Source organism: Leptodactylus fuscus, chromosome 11 (genome assembly GCF_031893055.1).
Source record: "Leptodactylus fuscus isolate aLepFus1 chromosome 11, aLepFus1.hap2, whole genome shotgun sequence".
Classification (NCBI taxonomy): Eukaryota; Metazoa; Chordata; class Amphibia; order Anura; family Leptodactylidae; genus Leptodactylus; species Leptodactylus fuscus.
The window spans coordinates 76,035,055-76,059,567 of record NC_134275.1 but is presented as its reverse complement, the minus strand read 5'-3'; the positions used below and the strand labels follow the sequence as shown (position 1 = coordinate 76,059,567).

Here is a 24,513-nt window from a genome sequence, read left to right as displayed (position 1 = left end):
ACACCAGTCTCCATTCAGGTCCGACCTTAGACTCCGCCTCCTCCAGCAGAGCCAGCGCTGATTGGCCGAATTCCGTACTCTGGCCAATCAGCACTGGCTAATGCATTGTATTGGCTTGATGAAGCAGTGCTGAATGTGTGTGCTTAGCACACACATTCAGCTCTACTTCATCGGGCTAATAGAATGCATTGGCCAATCAGCGCTGGCCAATGCATTCTATTAGTGTGAACTGAGTTTGCACAGGGGTTCTAGTGCACCCTCGGCTCTGCTACATCAGATTGCTACATCTGATGTAGCAGTGCCGAGTGTGCATCAGATGTGTAGTTGAGCAAAACTGACTCAGCACTGCTAAGTCTGCATTCGCATAGGAATGCATTGGCCAGCCTTCGGCCAATCAGCGCTGGCTCTGCCGGAGGAGGCGGAGTCTAAGGTCGGACCTGAATGGAGACTGGTGTGGAGCGATCTTAGACTCCGCCTCCTCCAGCAGAGCCAGCGCTGATTGGTCGAGTTCCGTACTCTGGCCAATCAGCGCTGGCCAATGCATTCTATTAGCCCGATGAAGTAGAGCTGAATGTGTGTGCTTAGCACACACATTCAGCTCTACTTCATCAGGCTAATAGAATACATTGGCCAATCAGCGCTGGCCAATGCATTCTATTAGCTTGATGAAGCAGAGTGTGCACAAGGGTTCAAGCGCACCCTCGGCTCTGATGTAGCAGAGCTGAGGGTGCACAAGGGTTCAAGTGCACCCTCGGCTCTCCTACATCAGAGCCGAGGGTGCGCTTGAACCCTTGTGCAGCCTCGGCTCTGCTACATCAGAGCCGAGGGTGCGCTTGAACCCTTGTGCACACTCTGCTTCATCAAGCTAATAGAATGCATTGGCCAGCGCTGATTGGCCAGAGTACGGAATTCGGCCAATCAGCGCTGGCCAATGCATCCCTATGGGAAAAAGTTTATCTCACAAAAATCACAATTACACACCCGATAGAGCCCCAAAAAGTTATTTTTAATAACATTCCCCCCTAAATAAAGGTTATCCCTAGCTATCCCTGCCTGTACAGCTATCCCTGTCTCATAGTCACAAAGTTCACATTCTCATATGACCCGGATTTGAAATCCACTATTCGTCTAAAATGGAGGTCACCTGATTTCGGCAGCCAATGACTTTTTCCAATTTTTTTCAATGCCCCCAGTGTCGTAGTTCCTGTCCCACCTCCCCTGCGCTGTTATTGGTGCAAAAAAGGCGCCAGGGAAGGTGGGAGGGGAATCGAATTTTGGCGCACTTTACCACGTGGTGTTCGATTCGATTCGAACATGGCGAACACCCTGATATCCGATCGAACATGTGTTCGATAGAACACTGTTCGCTCATCTCTAATTAAGAGATTTTTTAATCTCGAAACGCGTTAGTTGCGTTATTTTATCTCGCTTTTTTCACCCTTTTTGTATGTGTTTTCCATCTTTTTGTACACTTTAATTTTAATTGATTCTATGGATTAAAAGTTAAATTTTAAAGAAGCCGGGTTGTGGAATACGTATTTCCCTTTTTTTTTGGCAACAAAGTTTTTATATCTTGGAAAAGTTGTTTAAGATGTCACAAGCTAAGAACATGGAGTGCTCGGAAAACCTAAAAAATTTAATAGGTGGTTTCAAAGCGGGAACAGAAAGAAGCAGCTTCCACGTTTTCTTCTGAGCAGATTTCAGCAGGATCCATGAAAGATTGATCAGAGCGCGTCCAGGTTCAGAGGCAGAATCCAGAGCGATGCTGTGAGGCTGCCGCGGGTCTAGTCCTCATGGGGGTCACACAAGGACGACGAGAAATGTACACCCAGAACAAACGCTGCAAGACGTCTTCAAGAACTTCAGATGGAAACTAAACTATTGGTCATCCTGAGCCTCCTGGTTCATGGCATGAGGAGATTACTGTGCACCGAGGCAGAAAGAGCAGCAGATGAGATGGAGGGATCCTGACCATAAGCTGGAGGCCATGTAATAACATTGTAGATGGATATGTCCTCCAAGCAGGCACAGAGGATACGGGGTGTCTGACTGACCCCATTATAGTCACAGGGGACCCTCTGGATCTTGTTCGATGGACGGAACAGAATGGATCAAACAACGCAGAGGTGAACGTGCCCTGAGCAGGATTATGCTGCCAGCATATCCTTAGGTTATCCATATGAGGGTGGTGGTGGGGTCTGACACCCCCACTGATCAGCTATGTGGAAGGAGTCAGCTCCACACACTATGAAGATATCAGCTGATCAGTAGGGTCCCGGGTCCAAGATCCCCACTGATCTAACATTGATTACTTATGCTGTCAGACCACCGATATCTGATCTTAGAGAGCCCCCGTAAGAAAAAAACTGGTTGTTTTTTTTTAATCCGATGCCTCTGTATAGAGCAGGGATAGGGAACCTTCGGCTCTCCAGCTGCTGTGAAACTACAACTCCCAGCATGCTCCATTCACTTCCATGGGAGTTCCAAGAACAGCAGAGCAAGTATGCATGCTGGGAGTTGTAGTTTTGCAATAGCTGGAGAGCTGTACGTTCCCTACCCCTGCTATAGAGAGATACCAAAAAGACATCCAGAACATCTGCAAGAAAGAAAGTCTCCCAGACAGACGCCGGGCACTGGGCTCAGCTTTTATTTCAGTCTGGTATGTAGATGCCAACGCCGCCGGAATCTCTCCTGAGCACCAGCCATGTGGCCTCCAGACGTGGTGTAGACAAGGGTGTGTGTATTCCCTCAGCAGACCACGGCCGGCAGGAGGTGTAAGGCCTGGACTCTGGGCTATCAAAGCTGTGTGTGCACTGACCCCACACAACCGCGCTATTGATCGCTCAGCCAGCTGGGTATCATACAGCGACCATGGTCAGCAATAGTTATTAACCCCTTAAAGGGATTCCACCATTAAAATCACATTTTTTCTCCCTATCACATAGGAATAGCCTTAAGAAAGCCTCTTCTTCTCCTGCCTTTAGATGTCTTCTCCGCGCCGCTGTTCAGTAGAAACCCTGGTTTTCATCTGTATGCAAATGAGTTCTCTCGCAGCACTGGGGGCGGTCCTCAGCACTCAAACAGCACTGGGGGCGTTCCTAATGCTGTCAGAGAACTCTCCAGCACCGCCTCCATCTTTTTCAGGAACGGCCTCTCTGCGCATCTTCTTCTGGAGCTGGGTTCAAACTTCTAAGCCTCAGGCAGAGCAGACTGTACATGCCCACCGGCCACAAGAAAATGGCCGCTTACTTACTGTGCAAGTAATGAGTACTGTCCGGAAGAAGACGCCATTTCAGAAGAAGATGGAGGCGGCGCTGGAGAAGACGGCGCGGAAGGCAGGAGAAGAAGAGGCTTCTTAAGGCTATTCCTACATGTGAACGAGAAAAAATGGGATTTTAATGGTAGAATCCCTTCAAAAGGGGTTTTCTGGCCCCAAGTAGATTTTTCCTACTTATAAATGTGCCCAGTATATAGTCTGTAAGGGTTCAGACACCCAGAACCCACACAGATCAGCTGCTTCAGCTCCCTCTATGTGAATAGGAGCGGTGCTGTATTTGCTGCCCATTCATTGGCAGTACCAGAGGCTGCTACAACAGCTGATCTGTGCGGGGTCCGGGTGTCAGACCCCTGCACAGATCAGTTTGGGGCCCAAAAACCCTTTAAGGAAAAGAAACTACAGGGTGCAGAGGTTAAAGAACAATTCACACTTAGCCATGCAGATATCCTTGTGCCGGAAAAACAAAACAACAAATCAAGATTTTTACTTACAAAAATGTCGAGGCTAGAAAGCAGCACAAATCTATCTTATCTGCTTGTCTGTTACAATGTGTCAGTGCAGGTAAAATGGATTAGTCTGGAGATGACAGCTATGTACGACAAGGGGGATTACTTGAGATGTCGTAAGACATGTGACCACACGTGGATTACCACCAATGGCCACCAGAATCAGAGGACAGGGCAGGGTGATAACTAGACAGCAGTGCAGGATCTGTCTCGTGCTGATGATGTCATGTCCATCAGTCCCAGTGAAGTGAATGTGGCTGAGCTGCAATACCAAGTATAGCCACTATACAATGTATGGCGCTGTGCTTGGTATTCCATGCAGAGGCCGGATTGTGGGGGCCCCGAGTATAGGAGCCCTGCCAATCACATATCCTAAGGCTAAATCATCAATATGTAAGACCCAGAAACCCCTTTAAGGGGGCGGCGCTATAACTCAGGTCTGCATAAGTGAATCGCTATGCGCTGCAATACCAGGCACAGCCACTATGAAATGGACGGCGCTGTCCCCAATGAAAGGGAGGCATCCCCCAGTCTATGGAGGTACCCCGACATGTCTGATACAAAGCCCCCAGTCTATGGAGGTACCCCGACATGTCCGACACAAAGCCCCCAGTCTATGGAGGTACCCCGACATGTCTGATACAAAGCCCCCAGTCTATGGAGGTACCCCGACATGTCCGATACAAAGCCCCCAGTCTATGGAGGTACCCCGACGTGTCCGATACAAAGCCCCCAGTCTATGGAGGTACCCCGACGTGTCCGATACAAAGCTCCCAGTCTATGGAGGTACCCCGACATGTCCGATACAAAGCTCCCAGTCTATGGAGGTACCCCGACATGTCCGATGCAAATCCCCCAGTCTATGGAGGTACCCCGACATGTCTGATACAAAGCCCCCAGTCTATGGAGGTACCCCGACATGTCCGATACAAAGCCCCCAGTCTATGGAGGTACCCCGACATGTCCGATACAAAGCTCCCAGTCTATGGAGGTACCCCGACATGTCCGATACAAAGCCCCCAGTCTATGGAGGTACCCCGACATGTCTGATACAAAGCCCCCAGTCTATGGAGGTACCCCGACATGTCCGATACAAAGCCCCCAGTCTATGGAGGTACCCCGACGTGTCCGATACAAAGCCCCCAGTCTATGGAGGTACCCCGACATGTCCGATACAAAGCTCCCAGTCTATGGAGGTACCCCGACATGTCCGATACAAAGCTCCCAGTCTATGGAGGTACCCCGACATGTCCGATACAAAGCTCCCAGTCTATGGAGGTACCCCGACATGTCCGATACAAAGCTCCCAGTCTATGGAGGTACCCCGACATGTCCGATGCAAATCCCCCAGTCTATGGAGGTACCCCGACATGTCTGATACAAAGCCCCCAGTCTATGGAGGTACCCCGACATGTCCGATACAAAGCTCCCAGTCTATGGAGGTACCCCGGCATGTCTGATACAAAGCTCCCAGTCTATGGAGGTACCCCGACATGTCCGATACAAAGCCCCCAGTCTATGGAGGTACCCCGACATGTCTGATACAAAGCTCCCAGTCTATGGAGGTACCCCGACATGTCCGACACAAAGCCCTCTCTGTCTATGAAGGTACCCCGACATGTCCGATACAATCTGAACCTACCACTACGATCTCTGCCGACCCCTAGAGCTGAAAAGAGGAGGACTACAATGCCCAGATGGATAGAAGACAGTTTAGGGGTAACCTAATCAATATAGACGTAGATTAAAGGGGCAGCAGGAGGAAAGAAGCCTAAGCATTGGCCTAGGTTAGGATTCTTTACTGTACCAGCAGTGAGGATAAGCGATGGCTGATTTATAGTCAGTCCTGTCATTATATATCAGGTTTATTACATACATCATAATTTACACTGGAAAAAAAATAACAACACGGTCCTCTCTTCCGGCCTTGGGTCCCTGTTCTGCACCGGTCAGGCCAGAAGTGAAGCGGCTCAGGTGACCACTGCGGGTGATCTCTGGCCTCGGCAGTCACTTGTCAGGTACCGGTGACATCACTGCTGTGACATCACCACTACCCAATGTGTGACTGCTGAGGCCAGTGATTGAAGCTGTTACTGGCCTCAGTGGTCACACTTTGGGCACTGGTGATGTCACAGCAGTGATGTCACCGGTATGTGACTGCCGAGGCCAGTGATTGCCCGTCGTGGTCTCCTGAGCCGCTTCACTTCCAACCCAGTGAGTGCCGGCCTGGAATAAAACAGCTGACAAGAAGCTGAAACAGAGGATCAGGAGGAGGCGAGTATGGCATTCATTTAATTTTATCCCCCCCCCCCCCCTCCAGTGATCGATAATGGCGCCACCTGGTGGTCACAGCATATAGCGCCATGCACGTCCACCTGAGAGCTGCACGTTCTCAGTCGCTGCCCCCACAGACATGTCTCATCACAGGGTAGCCAATAGGAATCGCTTGCCGCCCTGCCTGTCAGGAGAGGGGGCACAGACTGTGCAGTAGGGGGCAGTATAGCTGAGAGGACCCCTGAGGTAAGATTTAGGTGCACCGAAGAAGCACATACAACAGACAGTCAATGATGGACTCCAGAAACCAATACAAACACAGATAGGGCTGATGATGTCAGAGAAGACACTGCAAAGTCACAAATGGCGTCACTACAGCATGACGTCAACTGCTCGCCAGTGACGTCAGCATCACCTACCCGGGGTCACGTGGATTCTTCCCCTGCCACAGGTTCCTTGTGGATCTGTCTCTCTTGCCTTCTTTCTACCCCACCTCCTCCCCCCCCTCTTGTCGTTTCCACTTCCGCCGGAAGCTGCTACTAGGACGCTGTCGCTATGGCAACGGGTGATTTGCGTCCCTCTCACAAGACGGCGGTCCAGGGCTCAGTGCGAGGGGCTCGGCGGAGGGATATGAGGGGTTCCTAGTCAGCGAGCAGCGGATTTACCCGTGCAAAACATGCAGATGGAACGCAGAATAGAGGAGAGCCGTGATTGGTCAGTTTAGGAAGCCTGTGGTGACGTGCATGTAATCAGAGAGAGCCATTCGTTACCTGCACTGTCCGCAGAGCGGAGCCATGTTACTGGCGCCATGTACCGTCGTCTAAAAGGGAATTTGAGCTACAACAATATGGCGGCCAGCTATACTTGCAAGACGGGATGCCTAAGAGACATGTTCTAGGCACAATTAATGTAGTGTTTACGAATTCATCCAGGCTACGTCACAGAGTGGGAAATGGCCATGTCGGCCATATTGGTCTCGGGCAGAAGTGAATTTAGGATAATGACCGAAGGCATCTATAATTGTGAGTTATGAGGCGACGAGACGCGCGTGGCCTGCGGGGATATCAGAGACCAGAGCCGGCGAGCTGAGCGCGGGACACGGCACCGACACCCTAGAAAAACATCACCGGAGACGGGCAGCGGCTCCCAACACCAGCGAGAGGAGCGGAAGTGGCTGCACAGAGCGCCGGAAGTTGGAGAAGTTAGACGGTCTGTCTTTCCTGCAGACGAGGGTCTGAAAAGCTTCTCCCGTTGTATTGGCGCCCGGGGCGACTCTACCATCCACTGACATGGCGGAATCTTCTGGGACGGCGGTGGGGGGAGGATCCGCGTCCAGTACCGTGACCACGGAGAACGAGGCGCAGCCGGTGAGTGACGTGTGACGTCATCAGCCTGTGTGAGTGACGCAATCCGTGCTCCATGATGTTCCGCATTAGCAGTTAGTCAGCACCACGGAGTGCAGGGCGCCGCCCTACAGGATAACGGTGGAGGGGAGATAGTCAGTGAGTGTACATGACATGTCTCTGATCTCCATGCTGGTATATCATTATGGCGTCAGAAAGTGCTGTGAGGTCAGACAGTCACCTCAGGTGTTCGCCATTATAGATCCCAAAAATCTCGGACTGTGATTCTCCCCCATGACAGGACAAATATTCTCAAAGTCCATCTCCTCACCCCTCAAATTAGTGTTTATTCCCCCAGACGGTATTCACAAAGCGTACGACTTGTCCTCCGAGACGCCCTGCACAACCCGTGTATAATACGAAAACCTACGGCCGCTGCTCGCGTTCACACCGGCGTTCAGGATTCTAGGGCGAAAAATGTTTTGAATTTTTGTAATGTTTGGAAAACAAATCAAAACCTATAACTTTGGTATCTCAGTGATCACCCCAACCCCAGAGTAAGGTAACGCGTCATTAACGCCATAGAAAGGAAACCGGTAAGAAAATGGCGCAGTTTTTAGTTTCGTCCACCCTGTTGTGATCCTTTTTTTGTTCCAGCTCCCCAGTACAGAACATTATACGGCTCCATTAAAGGTTCTGGCTTTTGGAAGGTGGGGATATGCAAAAATTGAAGTTAGCTGTTCCCTTAAGGGGTTAAAAATGTTATCTCAAAACTGTTGTTTGTCACCTCTCCTGGGGATGAAGGGTCTGGTGCGACCGGTGGGGGAAACCAATCTTCAATTTCCCTGCAGTGCCTCCGCAGGAGATGTTAAGGATTACACAGTGGTCATATAAATCAGTGCAATATACAGACCTGTTGGGTCCTCCAAAGAGAAGGGGATTCTAAACTAGTTACAGGGGTTTTCCAGGAGTGTTTGGGATTGGTATAGGGTCAGAGGGGATGTGATGCTCTTGAGTCCCCGCAGCTGCTCCAGTGACGTCATGTTCTATTGAATGGGACTGAGCTGCAAGGAAGGAGTAGGGGGGGATTTATCCTGTACACCAGTCCACTGATGGTATTGGTTTGTACATTGGGCACCTAGGGCCCATTCTAGTGGTAGGGCCCCTGTTCTGCACCTCGCTCAGGCCTCAGTATTCTTACATGAGTATTCAGTTAATCGGCGCCTCTTCCTAACGGGTGCACGTCTCCATTCTCTTCCTAAGTCAGTTGTGCCCTGCACCCATCTGGGCCTTTGATAAGCCTTTCTTGTTACCCACCTCCTTACTGACGTGCTCCACCTGCAGCCTGTATTATTCTGATCAAATAATTAACTCTTCGCCCCCTCTTTTTGCAGGAACCGCGCTCATTGACCATAAAACTGCGGAAGAGGAAACCAGATAAGAAAGTGGAGTGGACGTGTGACACAGTGGACAATGAGAACCTGGGAAGGCGCTCCTCAAAATGTGAGAGTCAGCAGGGCAGTGTCATAGGCCAGGCTTCATGTCTATGGAGATCTTCAGAACCTCCTGAGAAGACCTGATGTCCCAGACCTACTTGTGGTTCTCTGTATTTGTAAGACTACAACTCTCTTCATGCCCTGCCATGCTGGGACTTGTAGTTTTACAGCAGCTGTAGAGCCCTAGGTTGGAGTCCATTGATCTCAGGATGCCATAGATCAGGCACAGCCTTGACCTGAGCTCAGGAGAAGCTGCAGAAACGCAAGTGAGGACTGTGCATTTCTGTGACACCCGTACGGCCCTTTAGGGTAAGTTCAGAGGTGTTTTTTTGGACCGGAACCTGAGGTGGAGGCTGCCTCAGGTTCCGGTCCAAAAGACCGGTAGCCGCGGGTGAATGTCACTGCACTGCACCGGTATAAGAATTGGTGGCTCTCCTGGTCTTCCTGGCGTCTTCCCGTTCTGCTCCCATCCCCATGATTCATTTTGAGGTCTATATTAGGAACGTGTGAGTTTTCCGAGAGCTGGGTGACATCTGACAGTGGGCGTAAGTGGAACGTCTTCATCGGGTCGCCATGGTAACAGATAATTTGTCTCAGAACTAGAGAAGAGAATTGATTCTCAGGTGCAAGTGACACTCGAGTCTCTTCCCATTGTGTGAGGGGGGCGGCAGACCTAGAATAACCTGTGTCTCAAGGGCTCCCAATGTTGTAATAGCATTGCCCTTTGTTTTGGGGATTTTTTGTATTTATTAATCCCTCTCTCCCCCGGGTTATTTTCTCTGCACTTAATATCATAAGACTTTGCACATGGAGTAGGTGGAAGATCTACCGTATTTTCCGGACTATAAGGCGCACATAAAAACCTACGATTTCCTCAGAAATCGTAAGTGCGGCTTATAGTCCGGTGCGCCTTATATATGGATGGAAGCGGCGGCAAAGTCTGTGTGCCGCTTCCATACATACATAAAAGGCACCGTAAGGGTGCATTCACACTACGGAACGCCAGCGTGTATCACAGCCGTACACGCCGGCGTTACAGCAGGGCTGCCGGACACTTCCTATTCATTTCTATGGGAGCCGGCATGCGAGCGCTCCCCATAGAAATGAATGGAAAAAAGCAGTCCATTCATTTCTATGGGGAGCGCTCGCATGCCGCCTCCCATAGAAATGAATGGGAAGTGTCCGGCAGCCCTGCTGTAACGCCAGCGTGAAACAGAACGTGCAGGGCGGGCATTCAGGCCTCCTCTTCCTCCGATGTCCTGACCACTTCCTCCGGTGCTCGCGAACTGATAATGGCCTGGGCGCATGCGCAATATCATAATGCTTCTACTACGGCTACTGCGCATGCGCCCAGGCCATTATCAGTTAGCGAGCGCCGGAGGAGGAGGACGGAACATCGGAGGAAGAGGAGGCCTGAATGCCCACCCACCCTGCACCGCTCGGTAAGTTTCACATTCTGTTTCAGGGTTTTATGTTAAAACGGGGGGGGGCTAGTTTAATATAACTTTTACGGTTGGGCAATAGAAGCAGCTGGCACGCGGGGGGTTAAGCGGCCGCTGGCAAAGTCTGCCTGCCGCCGCTTTCAATAACATATAATGCACACCGGACTGCGCCTTATAGTCCGGTGCGCCTTATATATGAACCGAGACGGACTATAAGGCGCTCATGGGCAATGCGGCTTATAGTCCAGTGCGCCTTATAGTCCATAAAATACGGTATTACACCAGCATCTCGTACCTGACCACCTTCAGCGGAGTAGTGCCGCCTCCCTGTCTATCAGATCGTGCCGGCACAGATATTACTGCCTCCATGTTTCTTCCTGTAAGTCATCTTCAGTAATGTCCAGAATGCTGTAAAGTAAGAAAGTTCCAGAAACAGTGTTCAGACATTTATTTTCTGTCAATGCCTGATAAAAAAAAGAAATGTAAATCCCATCAATATTCGGTGTGACCTTCGCCCTTTAGAGGAGGAGTCCTGGAAGCGATGATCCCGCCCCCACAGATATAGCCCTGATCTCATCATCCAGTCTGTCTGTGGTGACATGAAGAGACAGACGGATTGGAGCAAGTAACATCCACCGAAGATCTGGGCTTAGTTCTTCAATATGGCGGCGGGAACAACCTCCCTGCCCAGCTCTGCCAAAAACTGTCAAGTACCAAGAAGAGGGCAAAGGTCACACCAAATTTTGATGGGATCTACTTTTCTCTCTTCTTCATTCACAAACGTAAGCTATTAACCCTTCTATTTCTGAAAGCATCTTTTACTTTGCAGCACCTGCCTATAAATTTTGCACCACACAGTAGGTGCAAACATCTTTCTCTTTAAAGTATAAAACTGCCTTCCTTCGCATATACAGTATAGTTCTGCCTCTTGGCATACACTACATAGGTGCAGACAATATGGCCGCTCTATCTCTGTATGAATCATATGGGCATGTCTTCAGGTGAATGATGAAGGTGCATATAATGCTGTGTATATAGATATATATATATGATACAGATTGTGCGGCTCCCTGTCTCTCTCCAACAATACTCCAATATCTGAATGTCTTTCTGCGGTACCTGATGCGATACGGGTTTTTGATGATACCTGTGTTCTCCCCCAGGCTGCTGTGTCTATGAGAAACCGAGGGCATTCGGAGAAAGCTCCACCGAGAGTGAAGATGATGACGACGGTTGTGAAAGTGCTCACTGTATCCGGGGCCACAAAAAGAGGACACCTGGGGGCAAAGAGACCCCTCCACCAGGCCACGACAGTGCCGGCAGCATGCAGCATTGAGACATCAGGGAAGAGTGACCGAGTGCATCGTAAACATTGCTGTGCCCAGCGGCCGCTACCGCCGGGCAGAGAGCCGAGTCTGTGTTAGTGTCTTTGTATAGAGATGCAGCGGGTGAGGGTCCGGGGAGAGGCGGTGTAGAGCGCTTAACCTGAGGCCGAGGGGGGGGTTCATTATTTAGCTCTCACGTGTGCTCTGTCATTCTCATCCCTGCTGACATCTTGGCTCATCTGCCAACCTCTAAGTCATTGAATGTACGTGCATGGCTCCTCCCCTTCCTGTGCCCGCAATCGCTTCACACCAGTATAACGTGATATATCCGACTGAATGTATTTATTGAATTTCCTTAGACCAGCCTTATCTAAATTCTACTGCGAGGAACTCCATGAAATGCGATGGATGTAATGTATTACCTGTCAGTAAAGGGCATTTACCCCTTAACTAGTGGCCTGTTATGTCGATATACTATTCAGCCCATTGTACTGATCTCTAGGAGAACTGGGTGACAACCAATACGGCCGCTATTGCAGCCTTGATAGAAGTTGTCACTTACTTTCCTAGACTAGTAGAATGGAGACACATAGGCTTGCTCTTCAGGAGCCTGGGAAAGGTGTTTACCTGGATTTTACTAGGGTTCCCCCCACCCCCTCCCAAGCTTTGCTCACCAAACTCAGTCCGTGTGTTTTGGCCTGAACAGTATTGCGGGAGACGGACCCCTAGCAGTATGGTTATCTATGAGGCCAGGAGTCGCGCTCCCAGCATATTGTTTAGGCCGGTGACACACGGGTGACTCTAGGGTTGGTCATATGGACATTTCTATTCCAAGCATGTCCCCCTTTCTGAGGCTGCAGAGAACAGCTCCTCACTATGACCATGTAATACCATAATTAACCTGCAGAGGATACTGCAGAAAAAATGTGTTACCTCCTGCCGTATCCTCGCCGATCTACATTTAGGAATGGGATTATCCCCATTGTCACCCACTTTTCCCAAACTGCCGGTCATGGCTGAGTAGAATTGTTTACAGAAGGGGACACTATGGGGATTTTTTATATCCATTTTAAGTGGCAAATGCCCTTCAGATCCTAAAATAAACCAAGGTTTGTGCCAAGACCCGCTGCAGCCAATCAGATATCAGCTGTGTGACTAGCGATGGTGACGTCTTACAATCTGGGGGGGGGGGGGGGGGAAACGCGTCACATGACAGCTGATTTCTGGGTGCCATCTTTCTTCCTCCCACCTTCATGATTTCGCTCGCTCCTCTCTGTACATATCTGATGGGTTTATTGAGATGCACACAGTTCTGAGGTTGGGCTTTCGATGACCTTAGTGACCCGCTTAGCATGGGTCCCCTCTATATTATTGTTCTGTTTGCTCTTTACAGATATCTGTATATTGTGTTATTTTATTTTCTTCTTCTTGGAATTAAAATGAATTTTTGTTTGGTATCTTTTTGCATTTTCATCTGCAATCTGTTGTGTTTGATGCAATTTATAGGGCACCGGTCCCATCGCGGGCCCCAGGGCTAGGAATCGGATGGTTTGTATACAGCTCTAATGCTAGGTTCGCACTAGTGCTGAAGGGTCCATTGAGGGAATCCCAAAATGGAGAGCCAGACCGCTACAATAGTGGTTACCCCCAGACACCGGTGGACCCCAATGACTAAAAATGGGGGTCTGTTAATTCAAAATTGAAAGTAGAGTCCTCTGTGCAGGACATTATTTGCCTGTTTTTGGTGGTCTTTGCGATGGAGTCTTCATTGCAGATGTGAATCCTGGGTCACGTGACTGGAAGCCGCTGTCAGACCATGTGACCAATGAATGGGACTCCTGCTGCAGCCAGTTGTTTTACAGCAAGACGCAGGACAGGGAGAGAAGGGCGACGCAGCCAAACCGGGGGAGTTCTTTAAATATATTTTTCAATTTAATGGTAATATGAGATAAAATAGAATCAAAGGAAGGAGTGAGACAGAATCAAAGCCATCATTAGTCCATGAGACGCTGCCCGCACGATGACCTCACCTCCTGATCTATCTGCAGTTCACCATGTCATAGAGATCTCTGATGTGGACGATCACACCCATTTGGCATCTTGGCCACCAGGAGGCGCCACAATTATCAGAGGGTGCAGACTTTCTGTGGTGCCATGAATGAGAAACGCTTTAATTAAAGGGATCTGTTTGCTTAATATTCAGGGTACTGAATCCCTTTCCCAGAAATCCATTGCACACCTTTATAGAAATCCTTTATGCCAACGTTACTTGCAAAAATTTTGACCAAATCAAAGGATTACAGATGTTATTTGTTGAGTGACGAATGCGGCTCCCTTATCAGAGTTCCTCCCTAACTTTACACATGGTCTCAGCGATAGGGTGGAGTTTATCCAGAATAATTTAGGAAATATTTCCTTATTAATTAAATCTGCGCCAAGCTTATAAGGATTGGATTGTCAGGGTAGCTCTCCGCAGTCCCCATAAGCCCTGGGATGGCGCTGACTACGGCTGTGAGGTCGTTCTGCGGAGGCCTCTTGTGCTTTTCTGTATTCTACATACACACTTCTGTTGGTGAGTACCATGCTGTTTCTAAATGGGGAGTGGATGGGGTCTGTAGGTGATTTGTGGGGTGTTGCAGGAGGTATGGAGGTCTACTGGATATTGTGTAGTCGATTGAATAGTTGTGCATTGGTTGTAGTGTTGTATATGGCAAAGCTGAGAGATGTCTCCATACATTGCTAGATATTCCAACACATTTCCAAGATGACTCCATACAGTGCCATAGATGTTCCTATAAGTTCATAGAGGTATCTGTACATTATGAGAGATGTTCTCTTTACAGATTTATAAACTTCTCAGGATTCATGTAGTTTCGGGTTCAAAATTTGTTCTAGGATCAACAAGTATAATACATAGTGTATGACACTGTCAGGGCTCCTAGGACTATATATATCTATAATACATAGCATATGACACTGTCAGGGCTCCTAGGACTATATATATCTATAATACATAGTTTATGACACTGTCAGGGCTCCTAGGACTATATATCTATAATACATAGTGTATGACACTGTCAGGGCTCCTAGGACTATATATCTATAATACATAGTGTATGACACTGTCAGGGCTCCTAGGACCATATATATCTATAATACATAGTGTGTGACACTGTCAGGGCTCCTAGGACATACTGTATGACACTGTCGGGGCTCCTAGGACTATATATATCTATAATACATGACACTGTCAGGGCTCCTAGGACTATATATCTATAATACATAGTGTATGACACTGTCAGGGCTCCTAGGACTATATATATCTATAATACATAGTGTATGACACTGTCAGGGCTCCAAGTACTATATATATCTATAATACATAGGGTATGACACTGTCAGGGCTCCTAGGACTATATATATCTATAATACATAGTGTATGACACTGTCAGGGCTCCTAGGACTATATATATCGATAATACATAGTGTATGACACTGTCAGGGCTCCAAGTACTATATATATCTATAATACATAGGGTATGACACTGTCAGGGCTCCTAGGACTATATATATCTATAATACATAGTGTATGACACTGTCAGGGCTCCTAGGACTATATATATCGATAATACATAGTGTATGACACTGTCAGGGCTCCAAGTACTATATATATCTATAATACATAGGGTATGACACTGTCAGGGCTCCTAGGACTATATATATCGATAATACATAGTGTATGACACTGTCAGGGCTCCTAGGACTATATATATCTATAATACATAGTGTATGACAGTGTCAGGACTCCTAGGACTATATATATCTATAATACATAGTGTATGACACTGTCAGGGAACCTATGTATAAATCTTATCATAGATCACTGACATGACCTTTATGCTTTCTTGGTAATTTGCTATTTTGGGCCAAGCATTGACTGATAAGCATTCTTTCCCAACCAGTACTTGGAGTTTATTACAATTTCTATGTTTTTGTTTGTCCACCCACTTCTTGAGGATTGACCACAGGTTCTCAGTGGGATTGAGATCTGGGGAGTTTCCTGGCCATGGACCTAAAATTTCAATATTTTGTTCACTAAGTCATCACTTTTGCCTTGTAAAATGGCGTCCACCATGCTGGTAAAAGCATTGTCCATCACTAGATGACTCCTGGATGGTTGGGAGAAGTTGGTGGATCTTAAGATACCACTCTATTCATGGCAGTGTTCTTAGGCTGTTTCCGTTGTTCTTATTCATCAGAAGAACAGAAAAACAAATCCATTCCCCATACGTCCAACACAGCAGCACAACAGATGGGGTATTCCTGCCCCTGCGTGCAATCAGGACAGATGGAACTTTTACTCAATCAAAGAACCTCCCCTATAAGAGGTCACCAGACCTCCCCCTCCTCGTGTTTTTTTCTGTCCTGTGTGTCCGGACAGGTGGTGAGGAGGCCTGTGGCCTCCTGCGGGATTGGGCACTCTATTATGTCTATTGCAATGGCCTGTCTGTGTTACAGTTGCAGGCATGGAATTTGTGTGGAGCCTTTGCTTCCCTTCATGCTTAGTGCATAGTTAGCACTTATGTCTAGTGCAATGGCCTGTATGTACCTGTCTGTGTTACAGTCAGGCATGGAATTTGGGTGGAGCCTTTGCTCCATGCATGCATAGTGCATAGTGTAGCACTTATGTCTATTGCAGTGGCCTGTATGTACCTGTCTGTGTTACAGTCAGGCATGGAATTTTTGTGGGAGCCTTGCTTCCCTTCATGCTTAGTGCATAGTGTGAGCACTCATTTCTATTGCAATGGCCTGTCTGTGTTACAGTCAGGCATGGAATTTGTGTGGAGCCTTTGCTCCATTCATGCATAGTGCATAGTGTAGCACTTATGTCTATTGCAGTGGTGTGTATGTACCTGTCTGTGTTACAGTCACAGGCATGGAATTCCTGTGTCAGCTTCTGCTCCCTTTATGCTTAGTGCATAGTCTGTGCATGTCTATTGCTATGGCCTGTGCGATTGCTATGGCTTTACCGCACCTATCTGGCCGCGCTTCCCGCTGCCCTAAAGCGCAGCTAATGGGAACTGCAGCCTATGAGATGGCAGTGAGTTGTCCAGCGACTCCCACAGCTCTGGTGAGGTAAGCTAAGGTGCACCAAGACTACTTTTGTGAGTGAACAAGTCCCTTTTTTTTTTTTTTTTAAAAAAAGGGAGTTTTTTTCGTGTTGCTGTCTGTAAGGAAACAGACTTTTATGTTAAGTGCACCGGGTCTAGAGTTCTATACTGTTCGTACTCTACCCGAAGGCTAGATCTGCCTTCTGCCATCTGTGCCATCTGCCTGTGGGCTGCCTGACTAACGCCTACTGTGTCGGCGTGACTACAAAATTGATCATTGGGGCCCTCCCCCAAGAGTCGATATGGCTGTCTCTAAATTATCAAGGCTCATGTTAATGCCATCAGAAGATGGCTCAAATCTCCAGGATGCGATACACAGGCGTGCAGAGGGGTCCCTGCACCGAATTTATACTGCGGCATCTGCGCAGGCCTCCGTGGGAGTTCAACAGGAGAAGTCATTCAGTTCCTGCGAGGTAATATATCTACTCTGCGTAGAGATATCGATACAGGCGTTCCCTGTGATGATCTTCTGGCGTTCCTATCCTCCACCTCCGTAGCAGTGGATTATTTGGCAGAAGCAGGTTTGTATCAAGTGAAGATTGCGGCGAAGGCTAACTCATTAGCCACGGCCGCAAAACGCCCCCTGTGGATGAAGCCCTGGAGAGCAGATAGTACTTCCAAATACAACTTGTGCGCACTTCCGTTTGAGCCGGGCAGGCTCTTTGGGAAAGAGCTGGATACCATTATGGAGGTATAAATTGACACACCATCCGGGAGCCTGAGAAGGAAAAAACTACCTTCTGACGTCTACTCCCCCCTCCCCTTGTATCCGCTTTGCCAGTGGAAGGTCGACTTTCCCACTTCTCGGCGGCGTGGAGCCGGCACATTCAGGACCCATGGGGCCTCCAGCTCGTGTATTCGAGCTACAAAATAAAGTTCACATCTCACCCACCTGACAAATTTGTGTAAACCCGCGTTTTATGTGTTCAAAAGCAGATCCTTCTGGAGAACGCTGTTCAGGGATACCTGGACAAAGGCGCTCTAGAGCCAGTGCCTGGCAGAGCAATCGACCGGATTTTACTCTCCAGTGTTTTTGGGACCCAAAACATCGGGAGTCGGAGAATGGTGGTCGATTTAAGATTTCTCAACCAATATGTTCTCAAGACCCGTTTCCGGATGGAATCTATCAGGTCAGTGACACCTTTTCTGCACCGAGGAGACAGGTTTGTCACCCTAGATTTAAGGGACGCATATTTACATGTCCCGATATTTCCGCCACACAGAATTCCGCCACCCAGAGGATTGGGGTTGTGCTGAACGGTACTCTGTGTCATCTGCAGTTCACAGCTCTTCCGTTCGGAATATCCTCGGCCCCCCACACCTTTGCAAAGGTCATGGCCCCGGTCGTTGCAGCTCTTCAGCTCCAAGGTATATTCATCATACCGTACCTAGACGATTGGCTGTTAAAGGCCCACTCAACAGAGGTTTTCGCGGCCCACCTAAGGATCACTATCGCCTTCCTAGAAGAGTTAGGCGGGCTGATCAATGGTCAAAACTCGGCAGTTGTCCCCACCACCAGAATCAAGTTCTTGGGTTCATTGTGGACTCTCAGAGGATGGAGATATCTCTTCCTCACAGTCGGAAGGAGTAGATTTGTCGGGCGTTGCAACATCTGGCGGATACCCGGGAGGTTCGGGTAAGAACCGCAATGAAGGTCCTAGGTTTAATGTCAGCAGCTGCGGATGCAGTTCCATGGGCACTAGAGCATATGCGTCCACTACAGAGCGAGATCCTCAAGGTTTGGAGCCGCAGCCCCTCAGGGCTGAAGAAGCCTATCCAGTTGTCCATCAGTACCCGTCGATCACTGCAATGGTGGTCCCTATTGAAGGACGGGATGTCCACGGTCCAGCCCAACTGGACCCTGTTGACAACGGATGCCTCCTTCCATGGCTGGGGAGCGCATCGGGGGGAGACCCTGGCACAAGGGACATGGAGCCGACTGGAGACTGCTCAGTCATCGAATTGGCGCGAGTTATGCGCAGTGTATCGAACCCTGCTATACTTCACCCGGGATCTACGCGGCAAGGCGGTCAGAGTCAGGACGGACAACGTCACGGTGGTCCTCTACCTGAACAAGCAGGGAGGGACGGGGTCCCCTCCCTCCTCAAGCTAACAGATCAGATTTTTTTCCTGGGCTGAGGAAAATCGAAGCCACCTCAGTGCGGTGCACATAAGGGGACATCTGAACGTGCTGGCAGACCAGATCAGCAGGGGAGAAGCAGTGTCGGGCGAGTGTTCCCTCAACCAGGAGGTCTTTCGTCAGTGGACTCGGATGAGGGGTCTCCCCGAGGTGGATCTGATGGCCACCCAGTACAATGCCAAGGTGGAGAGGGTCTGTTCCCTCTACCAGGAGGACAACCCCTTGGCAGTAGATGCCCTATCAATACCTTGGAGGTTCAGGCTGGCATACATCTTCCCTCTACTTCCCATGGTTTCGAAGGTATTGGCCAAGATCAGACAAGACCAGGTATGGGTGATTGCCATCATACCGTTCTGGCCAAAAAGGGCATGATTTACCCACCTCATACAGATAAGTCGAGGGAATTACTGGAGGCTTCCATTTCTTCACAACCTGGTAACCCGAAACAAGTGGCTATGCCAGGACCTGAAGAGGTTCAACCTGACAGCCTTGAGGTTGACCGCACCCTATACGGACATGGGGGATTGTCACAGGCCATGCGGACAACACTGGCCTGCTCAAGGGCAGATTCTATGAATAGAAGCTACATGAGGATTGGCAGAATTTACCAGCAATGATGCATGGAGAATCAACGTGCAATACCAGTTATTGAGTCGGTATTGGAGTTTTGGTAAAGCGGGCTGGAGAAAGCCCTCACCCCGGTGACATTAAAAGTGCATGTAGCTGCCCTTTCAGCCGTATTAGGGATAAGATTGTCTCAAGATCCATTGGTAAGTTAATCCTTAAGAGCCACCATCCGAGCCACCATCCAAGTCCCAATCCCCCAATGGGATTTAGCTACGGTACTGCAAGGGCTCTGTGGGCCCCCCCTTTGAACCACTACAAGACGTAGGACTAAAGTTCCTCTTCTGCAAAGTGGAATTCCTCTTAGCCGTCATATCGGCTAAGCGTACTGGAGAACTGCAGGCTTTAGCAGCCTCTGAGCCGTATTTACTATTCTTTTCAGACAGGGTACAATTAAGATATCTCCCGGGATTTATTCCAAAAAGTCCCGTCGACCCAGAAAACCTTTCTGGTAAGTCTTTTCAGAAAATACAAGGTGTGTAGAGCCTTGAAGGCAACATTGGCGAGATGGATCAAGGAAGCCATCACTCAAGCATTCAGTACTCAGGGCCTACTTCCGCCTGAGTTTTTAAGGGCACATTCTACTTGTGCAGTTGCCACAACATGTGGGGAGAGATATTCCATCTCCCTGGACCAGATTTGTGCGGCAGCAACCTGGAGTTCTCACTTAGCTTTTGTGAGACATGATAGGTTGGACGATTTTAGCGCGGAGGCGGCTGCCTTCGGTCGCTCAGTATTGACATCAGTTTGTCAGGAAGTCCCACCCTAGGGGGGGTTTCTTGCTACCTCCCCATCTGTTGTGCTGCTGTGTTGGACGTATGGGGAATGGAGGATTATGTAGATAATCTGTTTTCCCATAGTCCAAACAGCAGCACAAAGCTCCCTCCCTGTATGTTTGGCTTGTTAATTTTCTGAAGGGTTTTGGAAATCTCTACTTTAGAACTAACACGAGGAGGGGGAGGTCTGGTGACCTCTTATAGGGGAGGTTCTTTGATTGAGTAAAAGTTCCATCTGTCCTGATTGCACGCAGGGGCAGGAATACCCCATCCATTGCGCTGCTGTTTGGACTATGGGAAAACAGATTATCTACATAATCCTCCATTATATGACAGACAAAAATGGAGCCTAAAGGAACGTATTTACTATAATGGGCTCCTTCAAGTGTCTGTCAGATGTTCAACCTTTTAAATTGAACTCACCAGACAAAAGTAGTTGGGCCTGCAGGACTTTTATGTCTGTCAATTTTAGGGTGAGTTCACACGGAGGAAAGTGGAGCGTTATTTTGCTGCCGTGATTTTGCGGCCGGGTGCTGACACGTGCAAGATTGCGCTTCACTTTCCTCCGTTTGAACTCACCCTAAGGAAGACACGGGTTGTCACTACCCACTATGGCCTCAGCGGTCACATAAAATGACGACTTCCTCCAGAAGAAGCATTGAGGCGCCACTGGACCAAACAGCATTGGGAACACTGGAGCACTGTGGTTTTTGTTTTTTTAACACCTTCCTCCTTGCACATAATAATATATCCTAGACAATCCCTTTAAGTTGTCCAATACTCCTCCAGCAGCAATTTTTTATTTTTTTTTCCAATGTAAAACTACCAGATACCTGGCGCTCCTGCCGCGACAGCCCTGCCCCGGCAATCCTACAAATAGCTCTTATTTAGAAACCCTGCCTTATCTTTCATCATTCTTTAGAAATGTCTTTATGTCTCAAACTCTCACCCATAAAGATAACAGGTCACGGCGGACTTGGCCACTTCTCTTGTTAGTGACTGTTCTAATAGTTGAAGGTGGAGCAGGATAAATGGCACATAAATCAAGGCGGGCGGCTAGGAACTAGAGGAAGGATTGTGTGAGCAAATAAATACCCACATTGCTCAAAGAGGAATTATTTTTAGGCACAAAGCTATTGATACGTCCTGCAAACAACCTACAGTGAGGCGGCGTGCAGCCGCTACGTTATTCTCTGGAGCACATACTGCAATAGCAGTCTGAATGTCTAATGTGACACTTCCCCTAAAACAGCTGACTGGTTGTGTAATCTTCACCAACCCCAATATCAGTAGTCTGGATGTGTAATCTGGACCACCCCCAATAACAGTAATCTGGCTGTGTAGTCTGGACCGCCCCCAATAATAGTAGTCTGGCTGTGTAGTCTGGACCGCCCCCAATGACAGTAGTCTGGCTGTGTAATCTGGACCGCCCCCAATAACAGTAGTCTGGCTGTGTAATCTGGACTGCCCCCAATAACAGTAGTCTGGCTGTGTAATCTGGACCTCCCCCAATAACAGTAGTCTGGCTGTGTAATCTGGACCGCCCCCAATAACAGTAGTCTGGCTGTGTAATCTGTACTGCCCCCAATAACAGTAGTCTGGCTGTGTAATCTGGACTGCCCCCAATAACAGTAGTCTGGTTGTGTAATCTGGACCAACCCCAATAACAGTAGTCTGGCTGTGTAATCTGGACCTCCCCCAATAACAGTAGTCTGGTTGTGTAATCTGGACCGCCCCCAATAACAGTAGTCTGGCTGTGTAATCTAGACCAACCCCAATATCAGTAGTCTGCCTGTGTAATCTGGACCGCCCCCAATAACAGTAGTCTGGCTGTGTAATCTAGGACGCCCCCAATAACAGTAGTCTGGCTGTGTAATCTGGATCGCCCCCAATAACAGTAGTCTGGCTGTGTAATCTAGGATGCCCCCAATAACAGTAGTCTGGCTGTGTAATCTGGACCGCCCCCAATGACAGTAGTCTGGCTGTGTAATCTGGACTGCTCCCAATAACAGTAGTCTGGCTGTGTAATCTGGACTGTTCCCAATAACAGTAGTCTAGTTGTGTAATCTGGACCAACCCCAATAACAGTAGTCTGGCTGTGTAATCTGGACCGCCCCCAATGACAGTAGTCTGGCTGTGTAATCTGGACCGCCCCCAATAACAGTAGTCTGGCTGTGTAATCTGGACCGCCCCCAATAACAGTAGTCTGGTTGTGTAATCTGGACCGCCCCCAATAACAGTAGTCTGGCTGTGTAATCTGGACCGCCCCCAATGACAGTAGTCTGGCTGTGTAATCTGGACCACCCCCAATAACAGTAATCTGGCTGTGTAATCTGGACTGCTCCCAATAACAGTAGTCTGGCTCTGTAATCTGGACTGCCCCCAATAGCAGTAGTCTGGTTGTGTAATCTGGACTGCCTCCAATAACAGTAGTCTGGCTGTGTAATCTGGACCAACCCCAATAACGTTTGGGTGTGATTGAGGAACAAACATCCAAACACACAAACTTTTAGTAGGATACATAGTGTTTTACACTGTCAGGACTCCTAGGACTATATATATCTATAATACATAGTGTATGACACTGTCAGGGCTCCTAGGACTATATATATCTATAATACATAGTGTATGACACTGTCAGGGCTCCTAGGACTATATATATATCTATAATACATAGTGTATGACACTGTCAGGACTCCTAGGACTATATATATCTATAATACATAGTGTATGACACTGTCAGGGCTCCTAGGACTATATATATCTATAATACATAGTGTATGACACTGTCAGGGCTCCTAGGACTATATATATCTATAATACATAGTGTATGACACTGTCAGGACTCCTAGGACTATATATATCTATAATACATAGTGTATGACACTGTCAGGGCTCCTAGGACTATATACCTATAATACATAGTGTATGACACTGTCTGGCTGTGTAGTCTGGACCGCCCCCAATAACAGTAGTCTGGCTGTGTAATCTGGACCGCCCCCAATAACAGTAGTCTAGCTGTGTAATCTGGACTGCCCCCAATAACAGTAGTCTGGCTGTGTAATCTGGACTGCCCCCAATAACAGTAGTCTAGCTGTGTAATCTGGACTGCCCCCAATAACAGTAGTCTGGCTGTGTAATCTGGACTGCCCCCAATAACAGTAGTCTGGCTGTGTAATCTGGACTGCCCCCATAACAGTAGTCTAGCTGTGTAATCTGGACTGCCCCCAATAACAGTAGTCTGGCTGTGTAATCTGGACTGCCCCCAATAACAGTAGTCTGGTTGTGTAATCTGGACTGCCTCCAATAACAGTAGTCTGGCTGTGTAATCTGGACCAACCCCAATAACGTTTGGGTGTGATTGAGGAACAAACATCCAAACACACAAACTTTTAGTAGGATACATAGTGTTTTACACTGTCAGGACTCCTAGGACTATATATATCTATAATACATAGTGTATGACACTGTCAGGGCTCCTAGGACTATATATATCTATAATACATAGTGTATGACACTGTCAGGGCTCCTAGGACTATATATATATCTATAATACATAGTGTATGACACTGTCAGGACTCCTAGGACTATATATATCTATAATACATAGTGTATGACACTGTCAGGGCTCCTAGGACTATATATATCTATAATACATAGTGTATGACACTGTCAGGGCTCCTAGGACTATATATATCTATAATACATAGTGTATGACACTGTCAGGACTCCTAGGACTATATATATCTATAATACATAGTGTATGACACTGTCAGGGCTCCTAGGACTATATACCTATAATACATAGTGTATGACACTGTCTGGCTGTGTAGTCTGGACCACCCCCAATAACAGTAGTCTGGCTGTGTAATCTGGACCGCCCCCAATAACAGTAGTCTTGCTGTGTAATCTGGACTGCCCCCAATAACAGTAGTCTGGCTGTGTAATCTGGACTGCCCCCAATAACAGTAGTCTAGCTGTGTAATCTGGACTGCCCCCAATAACAGTAGTCTGGCTGTGTAATCTGGACTGCCCCCAATAACAGTAGTCTGGCTGTGTAATCTGGACTGCCCCCAATAACAGTAGTCTAGCTGTGTAATCTGGACTGCCCCCAATAACAGTAGTCTGGCTGTGTAATC

The 24,513-nt window shown here is 48.2% G+C and overlaps 2 protein-coding genes across 3 annotated transcripts in view; one reads left to right on the top strand and one right to left on the bottom strand.

Annotated features, from left to right (window-relative positions):
* MGAT1 (alpha-1,3-mannosyl-glycoprotein 2-beta-N-acetylglucosaminyltransferase) overlaps nt 1-24,513 on the bottom strand; it is a 360,722-nt gene that overhangs the window by 18,204 nt on the left and 318,005 nt on the right. The window contains exon 1 of one of the 2 annotated variants that reach the window (XM_075259996.1): nt 6,477-6,683. The exons of the other annotated variant lie outside the window; for it this stretch is intronic. The gene's annotated coding sequence lies outside the window, so the exon portion shown is untranslated. Of the gene's footprint in view, nt 1-6,476; nt 6,684-24,513 lie in introns of those variants that run through there. 2 annotated transcript variants of the gene reach the window in all.
* PPP1R11 (protein phosphatase 1 regulatory inhibitor subunit 11) lies at nt 7,228-13,120 on the top strand. The gene is made up of 3 exons (XM_075258810.1): nt 7,228-7,424; nt 8,795-8,903; nt 11,502-13,120. Exons 1-3 carry the CDS (start codon nt 7,347-7,349, stop codon nt 11,672-11,674), a joined length of 360 nt encoding a protein of 119 aa, XP_075114911.1. The 5' UTR covers nt 7,228-7,346; the 3' UTR covers nt 11,675-13,120.

Bases quoted from the DNA above. Each gene is read 5' to 3' on its own strand.
- PPP1R11 (XM_075258810.1), top strand. From the start codon at position 7,347: ATGGCGGAATCTTCTGGGACGGCGGTGGGGGGAGGATCCGCGTCCAGT. The intron at 7,425-8,794 runs GTGAGTGACGTG...CTCTTTTTGCAG, and splicing joins CGGAGAACGAGGCGCAGCCG to GAACCGCGCTCATTGACCAT. The intron at 8,904-11,501 runs GTGAGAGTCAGC...GTTCTCCCCCAG, and splicing joins GGGAAGGCGCTCCTCAAAAT to GCTGCTGTGTCTATGAGAAA.